The sequence below is a fragment of the Pomacea canaliculata genome, linkage group LG7, assembly GCF_003073045.1.
Source record: "Pomacea canaliculata isolate SZHN2017 linkage group LG7, ASM307304v1, whole genome shotgun sequence".
NCBI classification, from domain to species: Eukaryota; Metazoa; Mollusca; class Gastropoda; order Architaenioglossa; family Ampullariidae; genus Pomacea; species Pomacea canaliculata.
In genome coordinates this window covers 27,747,420-27,767,122 of record NC_037596.1, presented here as the reverse complement: position 1 = coordinate 27,767,122, position 19,703 = coordinate 27,747,420, and the positions used below count along the sequence as shown (strand labels likewise).

The 19,703-nt window shown below is 35.3% G+C and overlaps 3 protein-coding genes across 4 annotated transcripts in view; all 3 read right to left on the bottom strand.

The window, feature by feature from the left end:
• The window catches only part of LOC112568915 (ficolin-2-like), a 127,187-nt gene that overhangs the window by 11,561 nt on the left and 95,923 nt on the right, over positions 1-19,703 (bottom strand). The gene's annotated exons all lie outside the window — the stretch shown is intronic.
• On the bottom strand, positions 369-6,105 carry LOC112568913. 2 transcript variants are annotated; one of them, XM_025246472.1, is made up of 9 exons: positions 5,921-6,105; positions 5,262-5,591; positions 4,768-4,904; positions 4,158-4,329; positions 2,621-2,875; positions 1,837-2,112; positions 1,420-1,527; positions 742-804; positions 369-510 (listed from the first exon to the last, which is right to left on the bottom strand). In XM_025246472.1, the coding sequence occupies exons 1-9, from the start codon at positions 5,982-5,984 to the stop codon at positions 386-388; spliced, it is 1,530 nt and encodes a 509-aa protein (XP_025102257.1). In that variant the 5' UTR covers positions 5,985-6,105; the 3' UTR covers positions 369-385. The 2 variants fall into 2 exon arrangements, with proteins under 2 accessions (XP_025102257.1, XP_025102258.1); XM_025246473.1 differs by having other exon boundaries at positions 1,837-2,052.
• LOC112568912 lies at positions 8,458-15,037 on the bottom strand. The gene is made up of 10 exons (XM_025246471.1): positions 14,847-15,037; positions 14,088-14,441; positions 13,326-13,453; positions 12,746-12,929; positions 12,365-12,604; positions 10,814-11,083; positions 10,486-10,590; positions 9,685-9,936; positions 9,100-9,203; positions 8,458-8,825 (listed from the first exon to the last, which is right to left on the bottom strand). The coding sequence occupies exons 1-9, from the start codon at positions 14,947-14,949 to the stop codon at positions 9,121-9,123; spliced, it is 1,719 nt and encodes a 572-aa protein (XP_025102256.1). The 5' UTR covers positions 14,950-15,037; the 3' UTR covers positions 8,458-8,825; positions 9,100-9,120.

The window sequence follows — 19,703 nt, the reverse complement described above, 5'->3', positions numbered from 1 at the left end:
TTATTACATAAGATAAACACAGAAAGTATCAATTAAACTTTTATTTCCTTAAGAACATACAAAAGTTGTCAGGCATATGTACTGTGGCTGTGTAGAGCAGCCATGTGTTATCTCTCAGGACTGCAAACTGTCAAATATGTTGCAGGTACAACAAACACTCCATCTAAAGGAAAATAAAACTAAGTAAAATTTTTAAGATCCAGATATAAGTAGTATTGGAAATGTATAGTTCATAATGTAAGATTTATTATTAAATTTCTTATTACAAATTTGGACATGTAATGCTCCATGGTAAATATGTATAACAATTGTTTTCTCAAAAATAAAATCTCTATTTTTAGTAAGAATTGTTAACTTCCTCTCTGATGGTTTAATTAGTAATGATTTAAATACTTAGTTGCTTGCCTGCAGTTTTAGAACAATTCCCGCCTACATTGGCAGCAGTCTCGTAGTGATGTTCATCTGTTTCTTGTCTTGTGAGTCTGTCATAGTGTGGACTTTGTTCAACATCTGTTACAAACATTCCTAACATTTGATCTCACATTTCAAGCAACATAAACAACAATCTCTGCCATAACAGCACACCTTACATTATTTTCTCTTCCTTGCACTAGGCACAGTGTAGCTATCATCATTTACATTTTTTTAGTGGTAAGTAAGAAATACAAGTAAACATAATAAGTCGTTTGCTTTAAATGTTTAAAAATATTGCCTGTTAAGGACCACGTGACTATAATATACCTGCGATGTCGTCGTAAGTGTGTTCTTCGCTTAGAGGCCTTTTTGCCTTGCAGTATACTGGACCTGACATATTAAAGGGAAATTTGTGTTATAACATTATCTATGCACATAGTGGTGTTAAAGAATAATAAATTAAATTGCTAAATACCAGTTGTACTATTACCTGGCAGATTCTGGATGAAACAGGTAAATGACTGTTATTTAAGCGAGCGCGGCTCATTCTGCTTTTGTTTTACTAAATGAGAAACTTGCATATCTTATTGCATCTCACACTTATATCTTTCAAGAAAACTTGTTTTTCACTAAAATGCTTCATAGAGAAAAAATTCGCGTTTTGCTACCAGCTCGCGAGGCAAAAAGTAAAATTTTACCGGTATTTTAAAAATTTATATTTAACCTATAATAAAGACAACTATCTGTGATACACCATTTAAAAGAACATTGTAAAGACATTTGCTTGGCGTTAATTTACTTATTTTCGGTGGTTTGAGTTCAAATCCATCTTGAATTGAGTAACCGGTAAACGAATTTAAACACATAATCTTTGCCTACTTTCAAACATAACAAAATACCTGAACGCAAGTAATTCAAACAGATGTATATTCAAACATCCAAATGACACTGTGATCTATCCCATGTTGCAAATAGATATGAAAGTTTACATGTGAATGCACTTACATTTTAGACGTATGATCATCAATATAATGAAAATGATAATAACCAGAGCAGCAAGAACACCCACAGTTGTTCCTATTAGAACTGCCGACCCAGCACTAGGTTTGTTTTCTGCGTGAAATAAATATGCATAGGAACAGATTAACAATTTTATTCCGTTATTGTCAAAAGTATTGTAAGATGAAAAAGTATCACATTGTGACACAAGGACTTATATACTATAATTATATATATATAATGAAAGATAGCTCAACGATACTTCTTTTATATATATATAGCCGTCTCTGCTGTTAGAGGACAGTCAACTGCCGGAGACACAGGATTGTCAGGACTGCGACAGTGACGAAGAAACTCCGTTTTGGTATACTACTGTCCCACCCCGTCATGCCAGAACTATAATGATACCAAAAGTGACAGTACCTGTGGTGCCAGATATGACAGTGGCTGTGGTTCCAAATATGACAGTGCCTGTCGTTCCAGAAGTGGCAGTGCCTGTGGTGCCAGAGATGACAGTGCCTGTGGTGCCAGAGATGACAGTGCCTGTGGTGCCAGAGATGACAGTGGCTGTGGTGCCAGAGATGACAGTGCCTGTGGTTCCAGAGATGACAGCGCCTGTGGTTCCAGAAGTGACAGTACCTGTGATACGAGAAGTGGCAGTGCCTGTAGTACCCCAGGCACAAAATTCGCAGTGGTTTGCTGTTAGACAGGCATAAAACTCACATGTGTAGAAAACTGTTTTGTGTGACACTATTCATTGACACTGTAGATAACACGTAGATGTAGTGTAAGCATTGATTAGTTTGTTTATCTTGCTATTTTGTGTATTTTCTTTTCGTTTTGCCACGGCTGCGCCTACGAAATGTAATTATGACTGGAAAATCACACACGGGGCAGATTGACAGAATGCCGGCCCTTCTACACACATCGTGCCCCCGCAGTAATTACTTAGAAATATAATCAGTCGATCAGATTCAGTGGATCGGGGAAGGAGCATCGACGTGTGGAGCAGCCGTCGCCATTGTTGTCGCCCGTGAATTCAAGTGTCACACCTGCTGACGGTTCCTGCTTTTATCTGAGTGTTGGACGGTTGCTGTCGTCAGTCCTGAACCCCAGCTCTCGGTTACACATTTTATGACACAAAAAAGTAAACCTTATAATACTTACTAATGTACAGGTATATTTCAATAATATAACTTATACTTACCTACTACTTTAAAGGTATAAACAACTGTTCGGTTGATAACTCCTTCTGGACCCCATGTCAGCCGACATGTATAACTGTTGACTGTACTTTGCTGTTCCACAGTTTGAATAAGTAAAGTATTACTATTATCAAACATTCCATCCCAAACTATTTCCGCTGGAGGCGATCCTGGGTTTAAGGAGGTGCATTTGCAGCTGACTGTAGATTGTTCATTTACAACTTCTGGACAATCGTGGTGAGGTTCTCCTGGAGGCACTGCACAATGTAAAATAGTTACTAAGTGCTGTAACTCCTTAGTGATGTTTAATCTTCGTAAATCATACATTTCTGTTCCAAAACAATGAAGTTTTGTCTGCTACTGACCATGAATCCTATCATCTTGGACTTACAAAACACCTTTTCCTTGAGTCTTACTTCTGACAACAGTCCACACAATTCTTGTCCATTTTGACCCCTTCTTCACCTATTTTTGTCTGTCTGCTACTACCCTTCCCATTTTCCACTGCAAAATCACATACAATCAGTTGTCAATATCCTCTTCCCCTTTAATTATTCTGTACAGTGGAACCTCGGTTAGCGAACGCCTCGGATAGCGAATATTTCGGATAACGAACAAAAATTTCGTTAAAAGTTTGTCTACAATAGCAAACAAAATTTCGGATAACGAACAGCCACGTGAACCACACGTGACCGACCAGCATGTCATCATTCGCGCTCGAGACACAGTTACGATCAGTCGTTTCTTATCTGTGCGCATCCTTCTTATTTAGTGATTTTTTACTTTAGTTTGATAAGATAATCCTCAATCATGGCTCCAAAGAAGATGAAGAGCAATTAATAGCAGTGAGATAATGACAAGGAAGCGGCCAACAAATGAATTGAAAAAGGAAATGATTTCAAAGTATGAAGGTGGCATGCGTCTGTCGGATATGTGATGTCGTATTACCGAAGTGTTTTACAAAAAAGGCAGAAGGAACAGACACTGGACAGGTTTTTTTCCTTTAACCTCAAAGCTACAGAAAAGGGAAGTCACCCCCGATTTTGCAATGTCAAGTGTGCTCATGGAGGGGGAATCAGTAATTCCACCCCTTCCTCCCCACACCTGCTTCCACACACGCCGTCAAAACGGCAAGTTTTCTGATGTTTAAAGCTTTCGTTAATGTTTTTATGTTTATTTAACTCCATTTATGTTGCATTCTAACTGTTCTCATTAAAACAAATACCTATATATATATAGCCTGTAACTTTCAAATATTAGCGAGTCAACAGGGGCTGGGAACCAATTAAATCTATTTCCTTTATTTCTTATGGAAACAATAGTTTCGGATAACGAACATTTCGGATAACGAAAAGCTTTCCAGAACGGATTAAGTTCGTTAACCGAGGTTCCACTGTATTTGTCTTTTATGTTATATTTTACTAGTGTTGTTTGTAGTTCCTTTATATGCTGCTTTTGTCTCGTTCTTGCTTTAAACTGTAAGAGGAGCCCATCAAAAGCGTGACTGTAAGCTACATAGGTATAAAGACATCATCTTACCTATTTCAATGGTTCTTGAGAAAAACTTTGGTTGGGGTGGATTTATAGCAAAGCTGTAGGTATACCTCCCTCGGGCTACTGGCATTATCGTGCTGAAAGAGCAGCTTCCTCTCCAATAATTAATATTGTCAAATATGTATTGACTCAGAGAATCTTCAAAACCACTTTCGATCTGCAATACAGTTGGTCAATGGTCGATAGACTGTTAAGCGTTTTTTGCACATCTAACAGTCACCATTCTGAAGCTGAATGATTATGTAAAATCTTTTGTCATTTGATTTCGGAAAAGATTTCGAAACATAAGATGCAGAATGTTTATTTTCAGTTCCATTAAGGCTTAGAACAATTATCTAATACTGTACTTAGGATTATGAGTAGGCTAATAAAGACAAGGATGTTTAAGTTTATTTGTTTTTTGTTGATTATGCTTTCTTATTTCTCATATTGCTGAATTCAATTTAATTTTATTAAATAAAAAATGCGTTTACAAAGAATAAGCACTGGGTGTTTGACATAAAGTGCAAATATGTTTTTGGTAGTAATTCAAAACTTTTTGGGAAAGTCTTTAGATATACTTGCGCAGAAGGTTATAAACATCGTGAATGGCTACCTGGTCACTATTGTTTAATAGCCAAGAGCACGTGTGAAGAACGTTTGAAGTCAACATTCCTTCTACAGCGCATGTGCCGTGCACGTGCCAGCTGTGTATCGTCACGCGGCAGGTGCCGGGAACGATGCTAGCAGAAGCTATAAAATAGAAATATCATGTATCAAAAAAAAAAAAAATACACATTTTGTTGCTTGTGTTACCGAAGAAAGAAAAGATTGAATTAAACTCAATAACGACAAAAAGCTCAAATGTAACCTACCCCGCGCACAGCCGCCTTACATGAGTAAGAAAAAGATATATCCTACCGGGAGTATCATCTTAGAAAAAAAAAATGTCTCTGTGCGTAAATGAATGAAAACATAAAGGGAGACAAGCACTGGAGCCATCAGAAGTTGTTATACTATAGATTACTTCCCTTTCTAAGTCATGCTTTCGTTCGGAACTGTGTACGACATAGGTCATGCTCCAAGGAATGTACAGTGCACTCTACTCACCTATTACTTGAATCCTACATGAGGCGATTTCCTTTGTGTCGGGGTCCGAGCACCGGAAGATGGAAGGATCCTGTCTGTTGACATTCACAATTTCAAGCGTGCCTTTGTAGAAAGGAAAATGCCGCTGAGCAAACGAGGCATACATCCTAAACTGTCGGTGTTTTGGGATGTAACACAACCTTCTATTGCACTTTCCGATGTAGAATCGTGATGGGTAGTCAGGAGAAAAGTCCCACTCTAGTTGTCGTTTATACAGACTGCACGTGAGGCTGATGTTGCTGCCCTCCGTTACAGTTATCGTTCCCGACGAGCATTCAGTAATATTCAGAGCTATGCAAAACAAGTAATAGATTTAAAAACATATATATATATATATATATATATATATATACTTTTCACACTATTTTTGTAAATTTAATTAAACAAGTATGTCCTTTCTATTTTTCGTTTGTTTTCATTATCGCCCATCAATAAATCGTTAAACATTTTGATGTTATTATGCGCGAGCGTGTTCGTGTGTGTGTACACGGGCTGTTTTATAAGAATAATAAAAGGTGATTTTTTTTATTTTAAAAGTTCCATTGCCTTACACGTTATTATAGCTCAATAAATAAAGGTTTTAATTTCATATATACATGGTTTAATAAAAGTTTACTTGCCTGATTGAAGTTTTACCTCCATAAGTATAAGTCCATATAATATCAAAATCGTCGGTCTCATCATTTCTATCTCCAGTTGAGAATATCAGAAGTTAGGACAAATGCTGTATCCAACAGGATTCACAGGTACATCCACTTCTTGCTGCGTACCTAGATACATACTGTCACTTCAATTTCAAACACCAAAATGTAAAGACAGAATTCTACAGTAGAAATATGTTCCTCTTTCTCCTGTCGTTTCGGTATTAAAAGGTAAGCAGCCTAGAAGGAAGGCGGAATTCATTCGTTGCTGGACACAGAGCATCCTCATCTATCGTCGTTGGTTTGTAGTGAAGTAAAAATTTCACACATAAGGGCTCGCCCACCTTTATATCGCTTTTTTCAGACTTAGAAGTCGAGCAGACAAGGAAAAAATAAGAAATATTTTCTTCAAATTAATTTAATACATCTTGGTGTTTTTTTTTCAAATAAGAGACAACTAGGCTTTAGAACAACTATTTTTAGGAGAGTTATTTCTTGATTCTAATCAGGAAACTAAAATTTGTACATTGATAAATTTTTAGAGATTTTTACGAACATATCTAATGAAGTGCTTTATTTACAGCTTTCTCTAATTTTCTGTGACTGCTGAATAGCTTTTTTGCCAACAAATTAAAATAAAACATTAAAAACATGTTTACGTTGCGTTCTTTTTAACTGAGTTGAAAAGAAAGAACAATATCAAGAGAAAGGTACAGCTATCATAGAGAAAAGTGCAGAGCATCATATGTGTGGGGATATTGGAGCAAGTGAGATGTTTTCTTACCTCCCTTGTATCTCTCGCTCTTTCGTACTTACTTATCGTTTTGGGATTTGGCTGTAAGAAACAAAAGGTGAAGTTCGATGGTTGTTTTCATTCTTAATTTAGTTTAGTTACAGCAGGCACACGAACATACATACAAAGAAAGAAACGGGCGCACAAATAAACACTTCTAAAAAATTGCACAAGTATACATAGACTACAAAAACATACAAACACATAGACAAATAGAAAGTTCTATGAATAACGGCGTTGAACAAAATTGATTTTGCGTAAATGAGTGACCGACTTCTGACTCGTGGACAAAAGATAAAGTCGGGTTATCAAGGAATAAAATATCAAGTCGTTGACTTCCTAGTCTCGTGAAAAAAATCGGGTCGCAGAGGTGGTCTACATTCTCGTGTCGAGTAAGTAGGGTAGGATTGACAGTTTTAATGGACCCAAGTTATAAAGAGCAACAGTCTTTTCTTCTTTTTTATTTCTTTCTTTTTTATTGTATTGAAGAAATTTTCTCAAGCAGATAGTTTTTGTCATAAATGTCATTATATTCGTTCTTTTTGTACAGACAGCACTATAAACGGAAAGCAGGTGTAAGAAAAAAGAGCTTGATAAGGAAAGAAAAGAGAGCGATAAAAATAAAAAGAAACGATCAAATAAATAACAGCTGAGGCATCTCTTGGTATCTAGGACTTGCTCTGAAATCTTGAAGGTGTTGACATTCCGTCAGTGTGTAGGTGTGACAGCCCAGTGAACAAACAGTGTGTCATCTACTTGTGTCTGACTTCACCTGTACATGTCGTCTGCTGTGAGTTTAACTGCTTATTTGAAGGAAACATAATCTTTTAGTATCTCCTCTATTTTCCACTTATTTTTAGCTTAAAAGTAAGTCACACACACACACACACAAATCAAAGACACCGACACATTTAGACAGATAGCAGCAAGCCCCCATCAAAGCAAAGATACCTGAGTTGTTCAGCTTCCTGGTTACTTTGAATACAAATGAGGCCACAGGTGACACCCAGCATCAGGGGGGAGAAGATCTATGTGGGCAGCATGGTAAGTTACATGTGTTTGAAACGAGTGTAAATTTTCTTTCATTCATTCTTTCTTACGAAAAATTAGGGGAAAAAATTAAAAACAATGTCGTATTTTACTGGAAGATATACCGTCCCCAACTAGCATGCACTGTTTTCAAGCACTTTAAAGTGATTAATTCGCAAATGGGTTCTTAATCAAGGGAGAGAACCGTGTTTGACAATTTACCAGAAATGCTAAGCGTGTAAGAGTTCTTCCTCTTTAATTACTTCCATAGTATTAACCAGAAAAGAAAACTTGGGTGCATATTATTATAGAAATTGATGTCACCAGATAAAATCCATATTGTATTTTTTTTTCTTTTGTTGGTGTGTGATGTCAATGATTAAGATGTGTATGTCTGCCCGACCGTGTGTGTGTGCGCGCATGCGCGTGTGACTGACAGAGAGAGATTTTACCATAAATTAGCAGCAAGTCCTACTAATTTTACTCAAACACTCACACTACCGCATACTTACATCCTTTCAACACGTATCATTCTTATATACACGAACTAAGAATTACCATAATAAAACAATATATTTTTAATAATACATTAATAATGCACATGTTTCTATATATATAAAGTTTGAACTAGCAGTAATCACATATTTAACAGTAAATTAAAATGAAATAAAAAAAAGAAAATATCAAAGGAGACTGAAACCACACACACAAACACACAAAATTAGAGACAAACAAAAATTTATAATTTTAAAAATAAATTATTCAAAATTATATGGTACATGTATTTACTTTTTCTTTGTTTGTTTCCTTCCATTTTATCAAACACTGTGAAGAAAGCAATTACTTTGCTTATCATTGGCAATTAACAAGCTATACAATGTTTTTCCTTGTCACATTTCGGGAGAAATAATCCAAACTAAGAGATGACAGCGCGAATCACTATAGTTGCTTCTAAAGGTTAAGGTGGTTGTAGTAAGTGTCGTCCTGTTGATGTTCTGAACAGTTCACATGGAAATGTAGGGAATTATATTCGTCATTTGCAATCTCTTCTGCAGTAGTTTTCTATTTGAACACATGTAACATATAAAGAAAACAGAAGTTAAAATTAAATTGTACAGTTTAAAACTTTTGGGTTTGATAAAAAAAAAATGATATCGACAAATTACTTCTATTGTACGTGAAATGTTTTGTCGGCAACAAAAGTGATGAAATTACTAAGCTCTAAGAAGATTAAGATTGTACTTTCATTAGAATTTGCTATTTATTATTAAATCTTTATCATTACTGGTCTCTTGGATTATAAATATCTAACAGATTTAACAGAAACATATCTTACGATTGTATCAGGTTCAGTCAATCAAGAGGTTGTCCAGGAAAGGTCATGATAAACGTCCACACAAGAATCAGCTGACAGTTCAGTGACATTCGCGGAGGTAACCTCTGGAATTCATAATAAATAGAAAAGAAAAGGCAATAGACAAACACATAATTATTATTCAAAGAAGTCAGTATGTTATTTGTTCAACCATGTTTCCTCAACTTGAAATATTATTTTCCCGTGGCACAAGAGGTTTGTGTAAGTTTTCTCCCTTTGTCTAAATTTATCATCCTCTTTGATATTTTTAATTTAAAGTCTTTACCGTCTAGATTAAAAATTGGATTTTTTTTTATGTTTTCCTTTTTTCAATACGCTTCGTAAACTTGTTTAGGAGGTAAGGCTTTCAAGGTTTTAAGGAAAGGTAACATTGCATTGCTACAAACAAAAGTTATTTAATGACCTTTAATGACCTTTTTTACTACTGGACACTACAACAACTCTATTAAGACTAAAGTATTTTTAATAAAAGATTTTTTATTACCACAATGCTGCCTTTTAAATAGGTGTCATTGTTTTACCTAGTAAATCATGGAATTTGTTTACCTGTTCTGATTGGCTTTGGGTTTCTTTTTGGCTTTAAAGGTTTTCTTATTTCGTCCGTCTTGTGAGGTTGTGACCTAGCCTCATCACACCCAATACGCTCTGTTCTAGATAGTCGATTCTCGATTGTTTCACAAATTGCGATATTCTCATTATCGCCGTGGTTTCTTATCGTTGTACCAGCGATGGTGTACAGGTCACCCGACGGCGCGGTGTAGTGTACAACTGGGGTCGGTGTCCTACGCTTGCTGAAGACTGTATGAACACTTAAAACACTGACTCCGACAAACTCTAACCGAGCTTTATCAAGATTAACTGAATATACATTTATTTCCTGAATCTGTTTATCATCCTGTGTACTACAAGTAATTACTGTTTTAAAGCCACTGCGACAATATTCTAAGAACAAGTGAAAAAGGAATTTTGATATATAGTTCTATCACGACATCAACACGACAAATGAATTTATTTTGTATGACAATATTATTTAGCCCTGATATGAGAAACAATAAGGTGTTAAACTCAAATTCTAAACAACACATTCTACCATACTCACTGTGCGGGTCACAGGAACTATGTTACTAAGCCACCGGACGTCCTAACTGAAGATTACAAGTGAGACTAGTAAAGTCTATAATACTATAGCTGTGGCCTGAGCAATGAAAATGGAGGAAGCTTCAGCTTATTGTGAAAGAGCTGAATGCCACACCCAAATCACATTGCACCTTTTATTTTGTCGGGAAGGACAGAACTCTATTGATTCTAATCATGTATATGTACTTTACAAAATTAAAACATGCTAACCTCGCCACTTCTTGATGATGCAGACGAAGATAACAGCTCCAATGACGATAACAACGGCAGCAGAAATCCCGCTTATTATCAAGATATCATGAGACTGTTTGTTTCCTGCACAGATTCCAAAGCCAGCATGCCCGTCTAATAAAAAGTAAACACTGTTTTTGTTTTATATTCTTCTTAATGTAATTATGAGTTTGTTAATTATTGTGCTAAAAGTTAATGATTTTGCAAACATACTTGTGATAATGATTTTTAAAAAAATCATTATTTTATTTCTGTGAAAATTTAGTTTAATTAAAGTTTTGTTTTACACCAGTAAAATATTACATACCTGAGATGTGCACCACGTAAATCGCCGATAAAGACACATTCTCAAACACACTGTTGCTTGCTGTGCACTCGACTATCATCTCGGCTTCTTCACTCGCTGTAGTAAAGGTACACGTGCTGGTATTCGTGCTGTCAGTAATGTTGTCACACGTGATGTTCCAGACAAACACAGCTGAAGGGTAAACATCTATTGCTGTACATACTAACATAATCTCTGTACTGTCTCCCGATGTCGTCGTGGTGCTTCTGATGTCCGTTCCCGAGGGACCATCTTAAAAATAGTTGTAAACCGATGTCGCAATTTTAACTTATTGAAGATGGCTAGGCTAGAGGCAGTTTGACCCACTGGTACTCATGAATTTTACCGTGTTTCAAAAAATCATAAAAAAGTACATAAAAGAGGTAGAAGAAAAATTCAAACTGATAATGATAGATTACAAAGTGTAGAAAAGGAACAATCTACTTGAAACTTAAAAGTTGTTCCGACACATGTTGACACAGGTTATATGAGCTAACAAAAAGTTAGACTTTTAGGAGACAGAAATTGATGTTTAAAAACCAATAAGAAATGCACATTGTTTTTGTCAATAGAAATTCACAAATTACGTATTTTACTCTTTGAGGACTTTTAGGCTAGAGGCAGTTTGACACACCGGAACTAAGAGGCGAAACCCGGTAAATGAAACTTTGACCGGTATTCTTTGTTAAATTATATTTAACCTACAATAAAAACAACTATCTGTGATACTCCGTTTTAAAGATAATTTAAAATACATTTACGTGGTGTAACTTTTAACAAACATACGTGTTGTTGTCTTGTAGTAAAATCAACTGAAAGTGTTTAACTGTATAGGACGGAGAATTCACAAAGCGGGATGTAGGTCAAACATTTGACAATAAATTTTTTTTAAAAATATATACACACACAAAAGTACAAAACAGACATATGTTTTATTAAAATATACAAATGAATTTCAATATTACTTACTGGGTTTTTTTTCTCATTTTTGGTTGTTTGAGTACACAATCCACGTCGAATTGAGCGAACGGCAATAAATGTCAATATGGCGCTTGATAAATAAAACATTCGTGTTCGCTCAAACAAAACAAAATACCTGATTGGTTGATTTTTTCAGCATTTAAAGGGAAGTAATCGAAAGAGAAACAATTTCTAAGGGATTCCTTGTTTTTTCCCTTATATATTCTTTCATTTACGTCTTAAAAATTTTAAAAACCGCAACGTAGCGTACGCCCGTTACCACGAGGATGTCTGTGCACGGGAACGTTCCTTTGAGTAACATGGTTACATGGAGGATGAGAAAATAAAGGCGTTTAGTTTGATTGTTTGATTGCTTTGTTTAAAAGTAAGAAAATACTAAAATTGGCAGCATATTTGAAAACTTAGGACATTTTTGCATATACAATAGTAAAGTCTATTACTTAGTTGTGAGACTGGCAGAGAAAGAGAAGAAGATACACATGCTGACATTGAAACTGAAATAAGTGCCATACAAATGGAACAGTAGGTAAAACCCCAAAAAACGTTACTTACTCGTTACTCTAACGGTGTATACCGTTTCTTTACTGATGACTCCCCACAAAAGCTTGCAAGTAAAAAAGGCGCCACTTCCTCCTCTTCCAATATTTTCCACATTTAGATGTTCGTTATTTGATTCAGACCACGCAATGTGTGCAGGAGGATTCCCAATCTTCGATGTATAGCACGTGCAGTTGATGCTGGTCCCTTCAAGAACCATTTCTGGACAGTTGTGCTTGGGTTCATCTGGCTGCACTGCGCAAATTATACATTTTGAGTATTTAAAATCTATGTTTGACATTCATATATTCATATGATATTCATAGATATTTATATCTAATATAAACATTTGGCTGCAAGAATTCGTGCTTTAATGTTTTGAAAGTAGATAGTTACCAATATAAAGTGTCTTTGAGAAACGATCCTCTGGGTGGAAGGGCACTGTGACAGTGTAGGTATAATCGCCATCATCCACAGGCATGTCGACCTCGAACGTACAGTTTCTTGTATTGTACCGTGTAGACCCACGCTGGTCAGATGTCGTTGGGCCTTGTAAATCGGGTAGGTCACGTGCTCCACTCTGCATAGGATTTTATTTCAAAGAAACACTCTAACTACAATAGTATTCGTAATTATCTTAAAAAGTAGATTCTCCAAGCGCTGCTTAAACAACATACTTTTGAGCACATGTATTCGGCCTCCTTTAACGCATTCATATCTACTTTTAATAAACATATTATTTTTTACAAAGACATAAAATTATTAAAACGCAGAAACAGTAAAAACCAGTAAGTCAATCGAAAAGATGTAGCACAAAATAAAATTATTTTATATACTGATTACACAGTATTACCATAAGTAAAGTACTAGAGAGACTATACTGAGTTGTTACTTTGTTCTAACATGTATAAAATAAAGTTTGGTTAAAAAAAACAACACATATTTGAGAAGATCTAAAATCTGTAAAGATTCACACCTTGTCTTTCAAACTCCACTTGCACGTAGGATCAATTTCACCATCCAGCCATTGAACTGTGCACACTCCGAACACTTTCCATCCTGACAGCTGTACACTGCAGCTCCCATGGACAATGCTGATAGGCACTGAGCTCACAATGTAATAACAGAATTAAAACATGCGTAAGAAGCCTTCAAACATTGTCAAATTTCATTGCCTTTGGAAGATTGCAGTATGAAGGTCTAATTTCTTGTGATGAACCAAGGGTGGAGGTGAATTGTTATATCACTAAAAACAACCTCACTGTAAACATGTATAGTCTGAAGGAAAAAAGTGCCTGAGACACTATCTAAAAACGTCTAACAGCCCCACTGTATTAATGACAAGTTAACAGTTAACCACTAACAGAACGTTACATTTAAACAACATGGTGCTGTGACGTCACAGTGCACGACAATAATTAAACAAAAAGGTGTGTATTTGTTATGGGGACATCTTTTGAGGTGTTTACAGTAATGTCTTTATACAGAAGTTTCTAAACAAAGCATTATAATCGAACTTTTTCAGAGGTTTGTTTAATGTTTCATTAGATATACCAGGCAATCCCCATGATTAAACTTTAATTAAGTCATCTGACCACTACAATGATTTTAGGTTTATTTTGCACACTCAGGATACTCATACAGTCAATGCAATAGGAGGGAAAGATAATTATGCAGATCAGTAAAATCTAAACAGAAAATTGTAATCATTTCTGCATTTCTGTCAGATTCCGCGTACCTGTAATAAGCTTGCACAAAGCACTGGCTTCCAAGCGATACCCTGTATGAAGATACCTTGTGTAGAAGCGGTAACACGTGCACGATACGTGAAGTGGGTCACCTCGTTGGATGTTAATAATGTCAAGTACACTGATGTAAGGTTTACTTCTCGTATCTGCTGCTAAACGAAAGGCAGAGTTGTCTTCAACGTTGCACGTGACTTTAACGCACTCGCCAACGTATTTCTTACCTTGATCGTTGTTGCCCCTAACAAACCATTGTATCTTATCGCTGCACTGACCGCAACTTAGGTGTGCAGTGGTTTGTTCATAAACGTACTGTTGTCCAGATGAACATTGCTGAATACTGAGAGCTGTAAAATGACCAAATAATCACATTAACAACACCAACACCAACGAAGACCATAGGCAAACATTTACCTAAATGGCATGTCGAGCCTGTCAATTTTAACATAGCTTAGTGTCTCTTATCTCTGTTAAAGTTTGTGTAAATATTCATCTTAAAATTGAATTGGATTGGTTTACGTCTACACCACTTGTAACAGTGCTTTAAAACATCAGTATACTTTTTAATGTCTGAAATCAAAACAGGAAAGACAAATTAGTTACTAAAAGTTTCCTTTTAATTAAGATATGAAGCTCAAATATCCTCTAAGTATTTTTTCTAAGAACAAATAAGTACAGAGCTTATACTATAATTTATTTGTTGAAAAATATTATTATATACTTACAATAATAATATAAAAATACTGAGTTACCTGAACAACCAGACAGTAGAAGAATGAAGTACACTGTCCACACTTTGAATGTCATCTTTCTTCTATATCCTTTTTCTGTTATACAATTTTGCTTTTTACACATGAGACTAGATAGACAACGGGGTTTCAATTCCCTGACAAAGTTGGAAACTTGCAATGTAGTATGGTGTAGTTGATTATTTAAGACCACTTTGTTATCCCACAGACAGTACACTAAACTGAATTATTTCCTCCTTGTATGAAACTCTGGCGAAGTGATATCCGGCTGTCAGTAGAAAGTCAAATACTTCCGCAATTAACGTAGTGCATGTTAAATGTGTTTTTATTATTGCAGCCTAATTAAAAAATGTGCATGCATACAAAAGCATACGACACAGTAGATTCCTGTGCAATAGTTTGCTGTTGATCTCACACAATGACCTGCATTGTTTAGTTGTTGTTCTCTTAATACGGGTATGTTTACTAGACGAGAATACAGGAAATAATCTGGCTGATAGTGCGTGGGCTGCTTTCTCAGAAAATTAATTTAATGTTATTAAATACTTAAAATGTCAAAAGATTAAACTGTCTCATCCTGACATTTGTAAATATATGAAGTTTTATGGTCAAAGGCCTAATTTTATTTGTATGTCTATCGCTCGTGGGTCCGACCACACTCAACCTCTCTCTCTCTTACCACCGTACTTAATAAATTTATTTCAGTGATTGTGAGCTTTGTAGTTCTGTGTAGTCTGTCCCTACTTCTCATCATCCCTGTTTCCCAGCTTAGACAAATAAAATTTTCAGTTGCCAATACTTCACTTCTCTATGTTGCTGATACCAATACGGACGTCACTTGAAGAGCTGAAACTTGTATTCTTGATTGACACAAAGTCTTATAGTCTAAGGGGTTTGTTTTATAAAATGTGTTTGCACTAGAGATGAACATGAATGCATTCAATTAAAGTCGTCTTAAGGAAATGTCTATGATGCTATTGTGTGATAATGTTTATTTGCTTTATTGTTGACCGTCTTTAACTGCCAGATGAAAGGAAAAGATTTTCTTTCAATTTTTTTTTAGTTTATATTGTAAGATTTAATGACAATCTCAGTTAAAAGAAAACTGTTTCATTTGTAAACCTTTTAATATTTTGCAGTTAAAATTCCGATGTATTTGAAATCCATATATATATAAAGAAATATTGTATGGGTATATAGATATATCTACACAATGTTTCACGCTGGTTTTAATGAAAAAATATGTTTCGTATATGTTTCAGTTTTCCCTTTTAATTCTTCAGTCCACGATGAGGAAGAACTGACTCAGCTGCTTGTTGTAAAGTAACCACTTGTAGTCTTCGTTGTTAGAAAGACAAGAAAGAAAAGATGAAGATGTTGGTGTAAGTGCTGAATGGACAGGCGTTTGGGACGCACGAGTGCGAAATATTAACTATGGATGTTTTAAACTTAATTACACTGATTTGTTTACATTTATAGTATGTCTCTGTGTGTGTGTGTGTGTGCGCTTACGTGCAGTTTTATTCCTCCGTTGTGTTCTGTTATATTTTGTCAGCTTTCCTATTAATATATCCCACCGAAATATAAGTTTAAGAACAGTTTTGTAGTTTTACATTTCATAGACGAGTGACCATCTCTTTCGTATGTCCACTATTTGTAAGCACTGTTTTCATAAAGTGAATAATGCGAAAATGTTTCTTTTTTCAAATCAAGGGAATTAACCTATTTTTACAGTGCACGATAATTACTAGGCATGTAAGAGTTCTCTGTTCTTGAAATTCACGTCTTCATTAAGCACACATGATAAATTGTGTAAATATAATTATTAAGGTTATTTTAACAAGTAAAGTCCCGTTCGCTTTATTTTGACAAAGGAACTAGCAAGCTTACACTTTTTTATTTTCAAAAAAAACAGTTATGCAAATTAGCGATAGAATATCTCACAACAGTAATTTGTAGATCCTCGAGGTACTGCACAGAGGTACAACTCTGGTAGACCTCAACACACGTTCAGAAAGAAATGAAGAAACATGTTATTTAAGGTGAATGCGGCCGTAGTTGTTGTCGTGATCCTCATGCTTGGAACAATCCACTTGAACATGTAGTATGTTGTATTCGTCTTCGGAATGCACTGCTGCAGAATCTACCTGTTTCAACATTTGTTTCTTACTTTAAAAAAATTATACACCAGCCTCTGCTACACAAACTTTAATAAAGCAGATAAACAAGTACATTTTTATATAATATATATATACCATTTATACGAGAAATAATACGAAATTGTTAGCCACTACCTTTGTAAGAAGAGGACATGATTGTATCTAAAATATTATCTTATTTAAAAAATATTTATATATTATCTATCTATGATTTCATTGATAATAATCAACTTTATGCTTTAATTGAAAAATCTTACTCTTCTATCAGGTTCTGTGTCTCCATATCCTGGTCTCAAAGGACCCTCGTGCACACCAAACCCAGATCCCGTTGTCATTTCCGTGACATTCGTGTAGCAATCACCTGGAGTTATAAAGAAATTGGATTAAGGAAAAAGAAAATCAAATGTTTAACGAAATATGCGTTAATAATCTAAACAGTCCATTAGCATATTTATTTGGTGACCTACTGGCTTTGTTTGAATAAACAATAATATCAAGAACATGCTGGTACAAGTGAAAACTCTTCACGTTGTCTCCCTTGGAAATTACATATGCTGTGGCTTAACCTCCGAATCGGTTAATTAAAAGTCAGCTTTACGTCACCTTTTCTCACTCTCGTCAAATCTCGAAAGACTAGGTATTTTGAACATTATACAAGTTATAGAACAATGTTCTGCCAAATCTTACCTTTTATGTATTTTGAGAAGAGCAAACTTCAATTAATGATTCTTATTTTTTTTTCTAGTTTGTTCCTTTTTTTATTCCACATACACACATGGAAACATTGTTGACTATGTGTTTTACCTCTTCTGAGTTATTTTCAATGGCAAACGATTTCTTCTTACACTCGCCTGTTGAGTCTGCTGACCAGCTCAGTGAGACTTACTGCCCCCCGGTCCACAAACTCGTTTCAATCGTCTCAGCAATGTGACATACTCATCTTCATCGTGAGTTTTCTATTGTTGTAGCGGCGATGTGTACAGATTTCTGATGCACAGCAAGCCTACACTCGGAGTCTGTGTCTTCCGATTTCTGAATGTCTACATACGTTTTGAAACCAATTAAAATTGAAGACAGTTATTATAGGCAGCTAATGAACTAATAATGTATATACAGTTTTAAATAACTGTTCTTTTTTCGCCATGCTTATTCTCTCAGTTTTTATAGGAACTATCTGCATGCTACCCCAACTTTTATAAGGAATTGCTTTATAGAATGAGATAATGTGAATACAAAAGTATTCTTATGATGTTATAAAGAGTAATAAACAAGCTATCTATCTAACGTAGTGGTAGGAAATCCTAATATCAGCAATACATATTATTTTTCGAATTCTAGATGACTGCTTTTGTATCTCATATTATATTTAAGCATACCACAAGAAAAAAAATCAAATTCAAGTAAGACTCTTTAATGATGAAAAAGTATAAACAATTTTACCTGATAATTTTGCATAAAAGATGGATACAACAAATGGTCTTATAAAAGAAATGTGCAACAGTAAATATCCAACAAAAATGATAAAACTTCGTCGACAAAGAAATGTATTAAAGGGTTTGCAATTTGTTGACTGGCGTTTTGCGACTGCAATGAATGATGCTTTATAACTTGACAGTAAGTGTGCTGTGTGCATGACTGTTAAAACCAATTTGTGCCGGTGAAATAGTTGTGAATCAGGTTGCTTAGTAACGAAGTGTTATTTCTTTTCATGTACTGTTTCCTATGAGCCCAAATCCCAAACATTTATGGCATCGAAGACAACCCAACATCATGACTCTTTTTTATATACTCGAGCTGATATTTATTGCAAACGAGTTCCTATCCATAGAAAATGTGATTTGTTAATTCCTGATTCTGATCGTAGTATAGTCGACCATAATAAAATAGCGGAAATACACACATGTACAGACACATTAAGTTCATTCAATATCAACAAAACGCAATCTAAAACCTTTGCTTAAAGATGATAGCAAAGCAAGAACAATGGAAAGGCGTTTACGTGAAATTTGCTTCATATATTAAATAAATTATATTTTGCTGTTATTGTTTGTTGTCATCATCATCAGCATCATATCATCACATCATCATCATCATAGCAAATAAGAGTTGTTAATGTGCTTCCTACCTATTTATATTTGTCCAGCTCTTATTTTATCATTCACCTGTATACATATAAACCTGTTCGTCGCTTGATCCAATACAGACAATGATAACAGCTGCAATGAAGGCACAGAACTGACTGCTGCTGCAGCAATGCCGTAATGATACTCCAGTCCTGTGAGTCTGTGGGCGCCTGCAACGGAGAATCATAAGAAACCACGATCTTGACAGAAATGTTTATTAAATCTGACTTGTTGACACTGAATGCTGTTATAAACCTTCTTTCAAGTCGGCAAAAATGTTTCACAATATTTGAGAGCACTATTTGCACCTTCTGGTCTCTTTGACATTTCTATATTATTATTAAAGTAATGTAACAGTTCAAATTATGTATGCATTCAGTATTTAAATTACGATGTTACCAATGTAAATGCTTTTGAGAAGTGTCTCTGGATGTGAAGACACTCGCATCTGTAGGTATAATCACCCTCATCACCAGCATCTTCTCGGCCACAAACTTGCAGTTCTTGCTTTTTGTAACGTAAATCGTGAGTGGTAGATGTTGTAATGGTCTTGGAAATGCCGGTCTGTCCTGGTGTGT

Excerpts from the sequence above, each read along its gene's own strand:
- LOC112568913 (XM_025246472.1), bottom strand. The coding sequence starts at position 5,984 with ATGATGAGACCGACGATTTTGATATTATATGGACTTATACTTATGGAG. Across the intron at positions 5,592-5,920 it reads GGAGGTAAAACTTCAATCAG|CTCTGAATATTACTGAATGC; the intron begins GCAAGTAAACTT and ends TGTTTTGCATAG. Across the intron at positions 511-741 it reads CACTTACGACGACATCGCAG|ATGTTGAACAAAGTCCACAC; the intron begins GTATATTATAGT and ends TGTTTGTAACAG.
- LOC112568912 (XM_025246471.1), bottom strand. The coding sequence starts at position 14,949 with ATGTGTAAAAAGCAAAATTGTATAACAGAAAAAGGATATAGAAGAAAG. Across the intron at positions 12,930-13,325 it reads AGTGGAGTTTGAAAGACAAG|AGTGGAGCACGTGACCTACC; the intron begins GTGTGAATCTTT and ends AATCCTATGCAG. Across the intron at positions 11,084-12,364 it reads ATACACCGTTAGAGTAACGA|ATGGTCCCTCGGGAACGGAC; the intron begins GTAAGTAACGTT and ends ACTATTTTTAAG.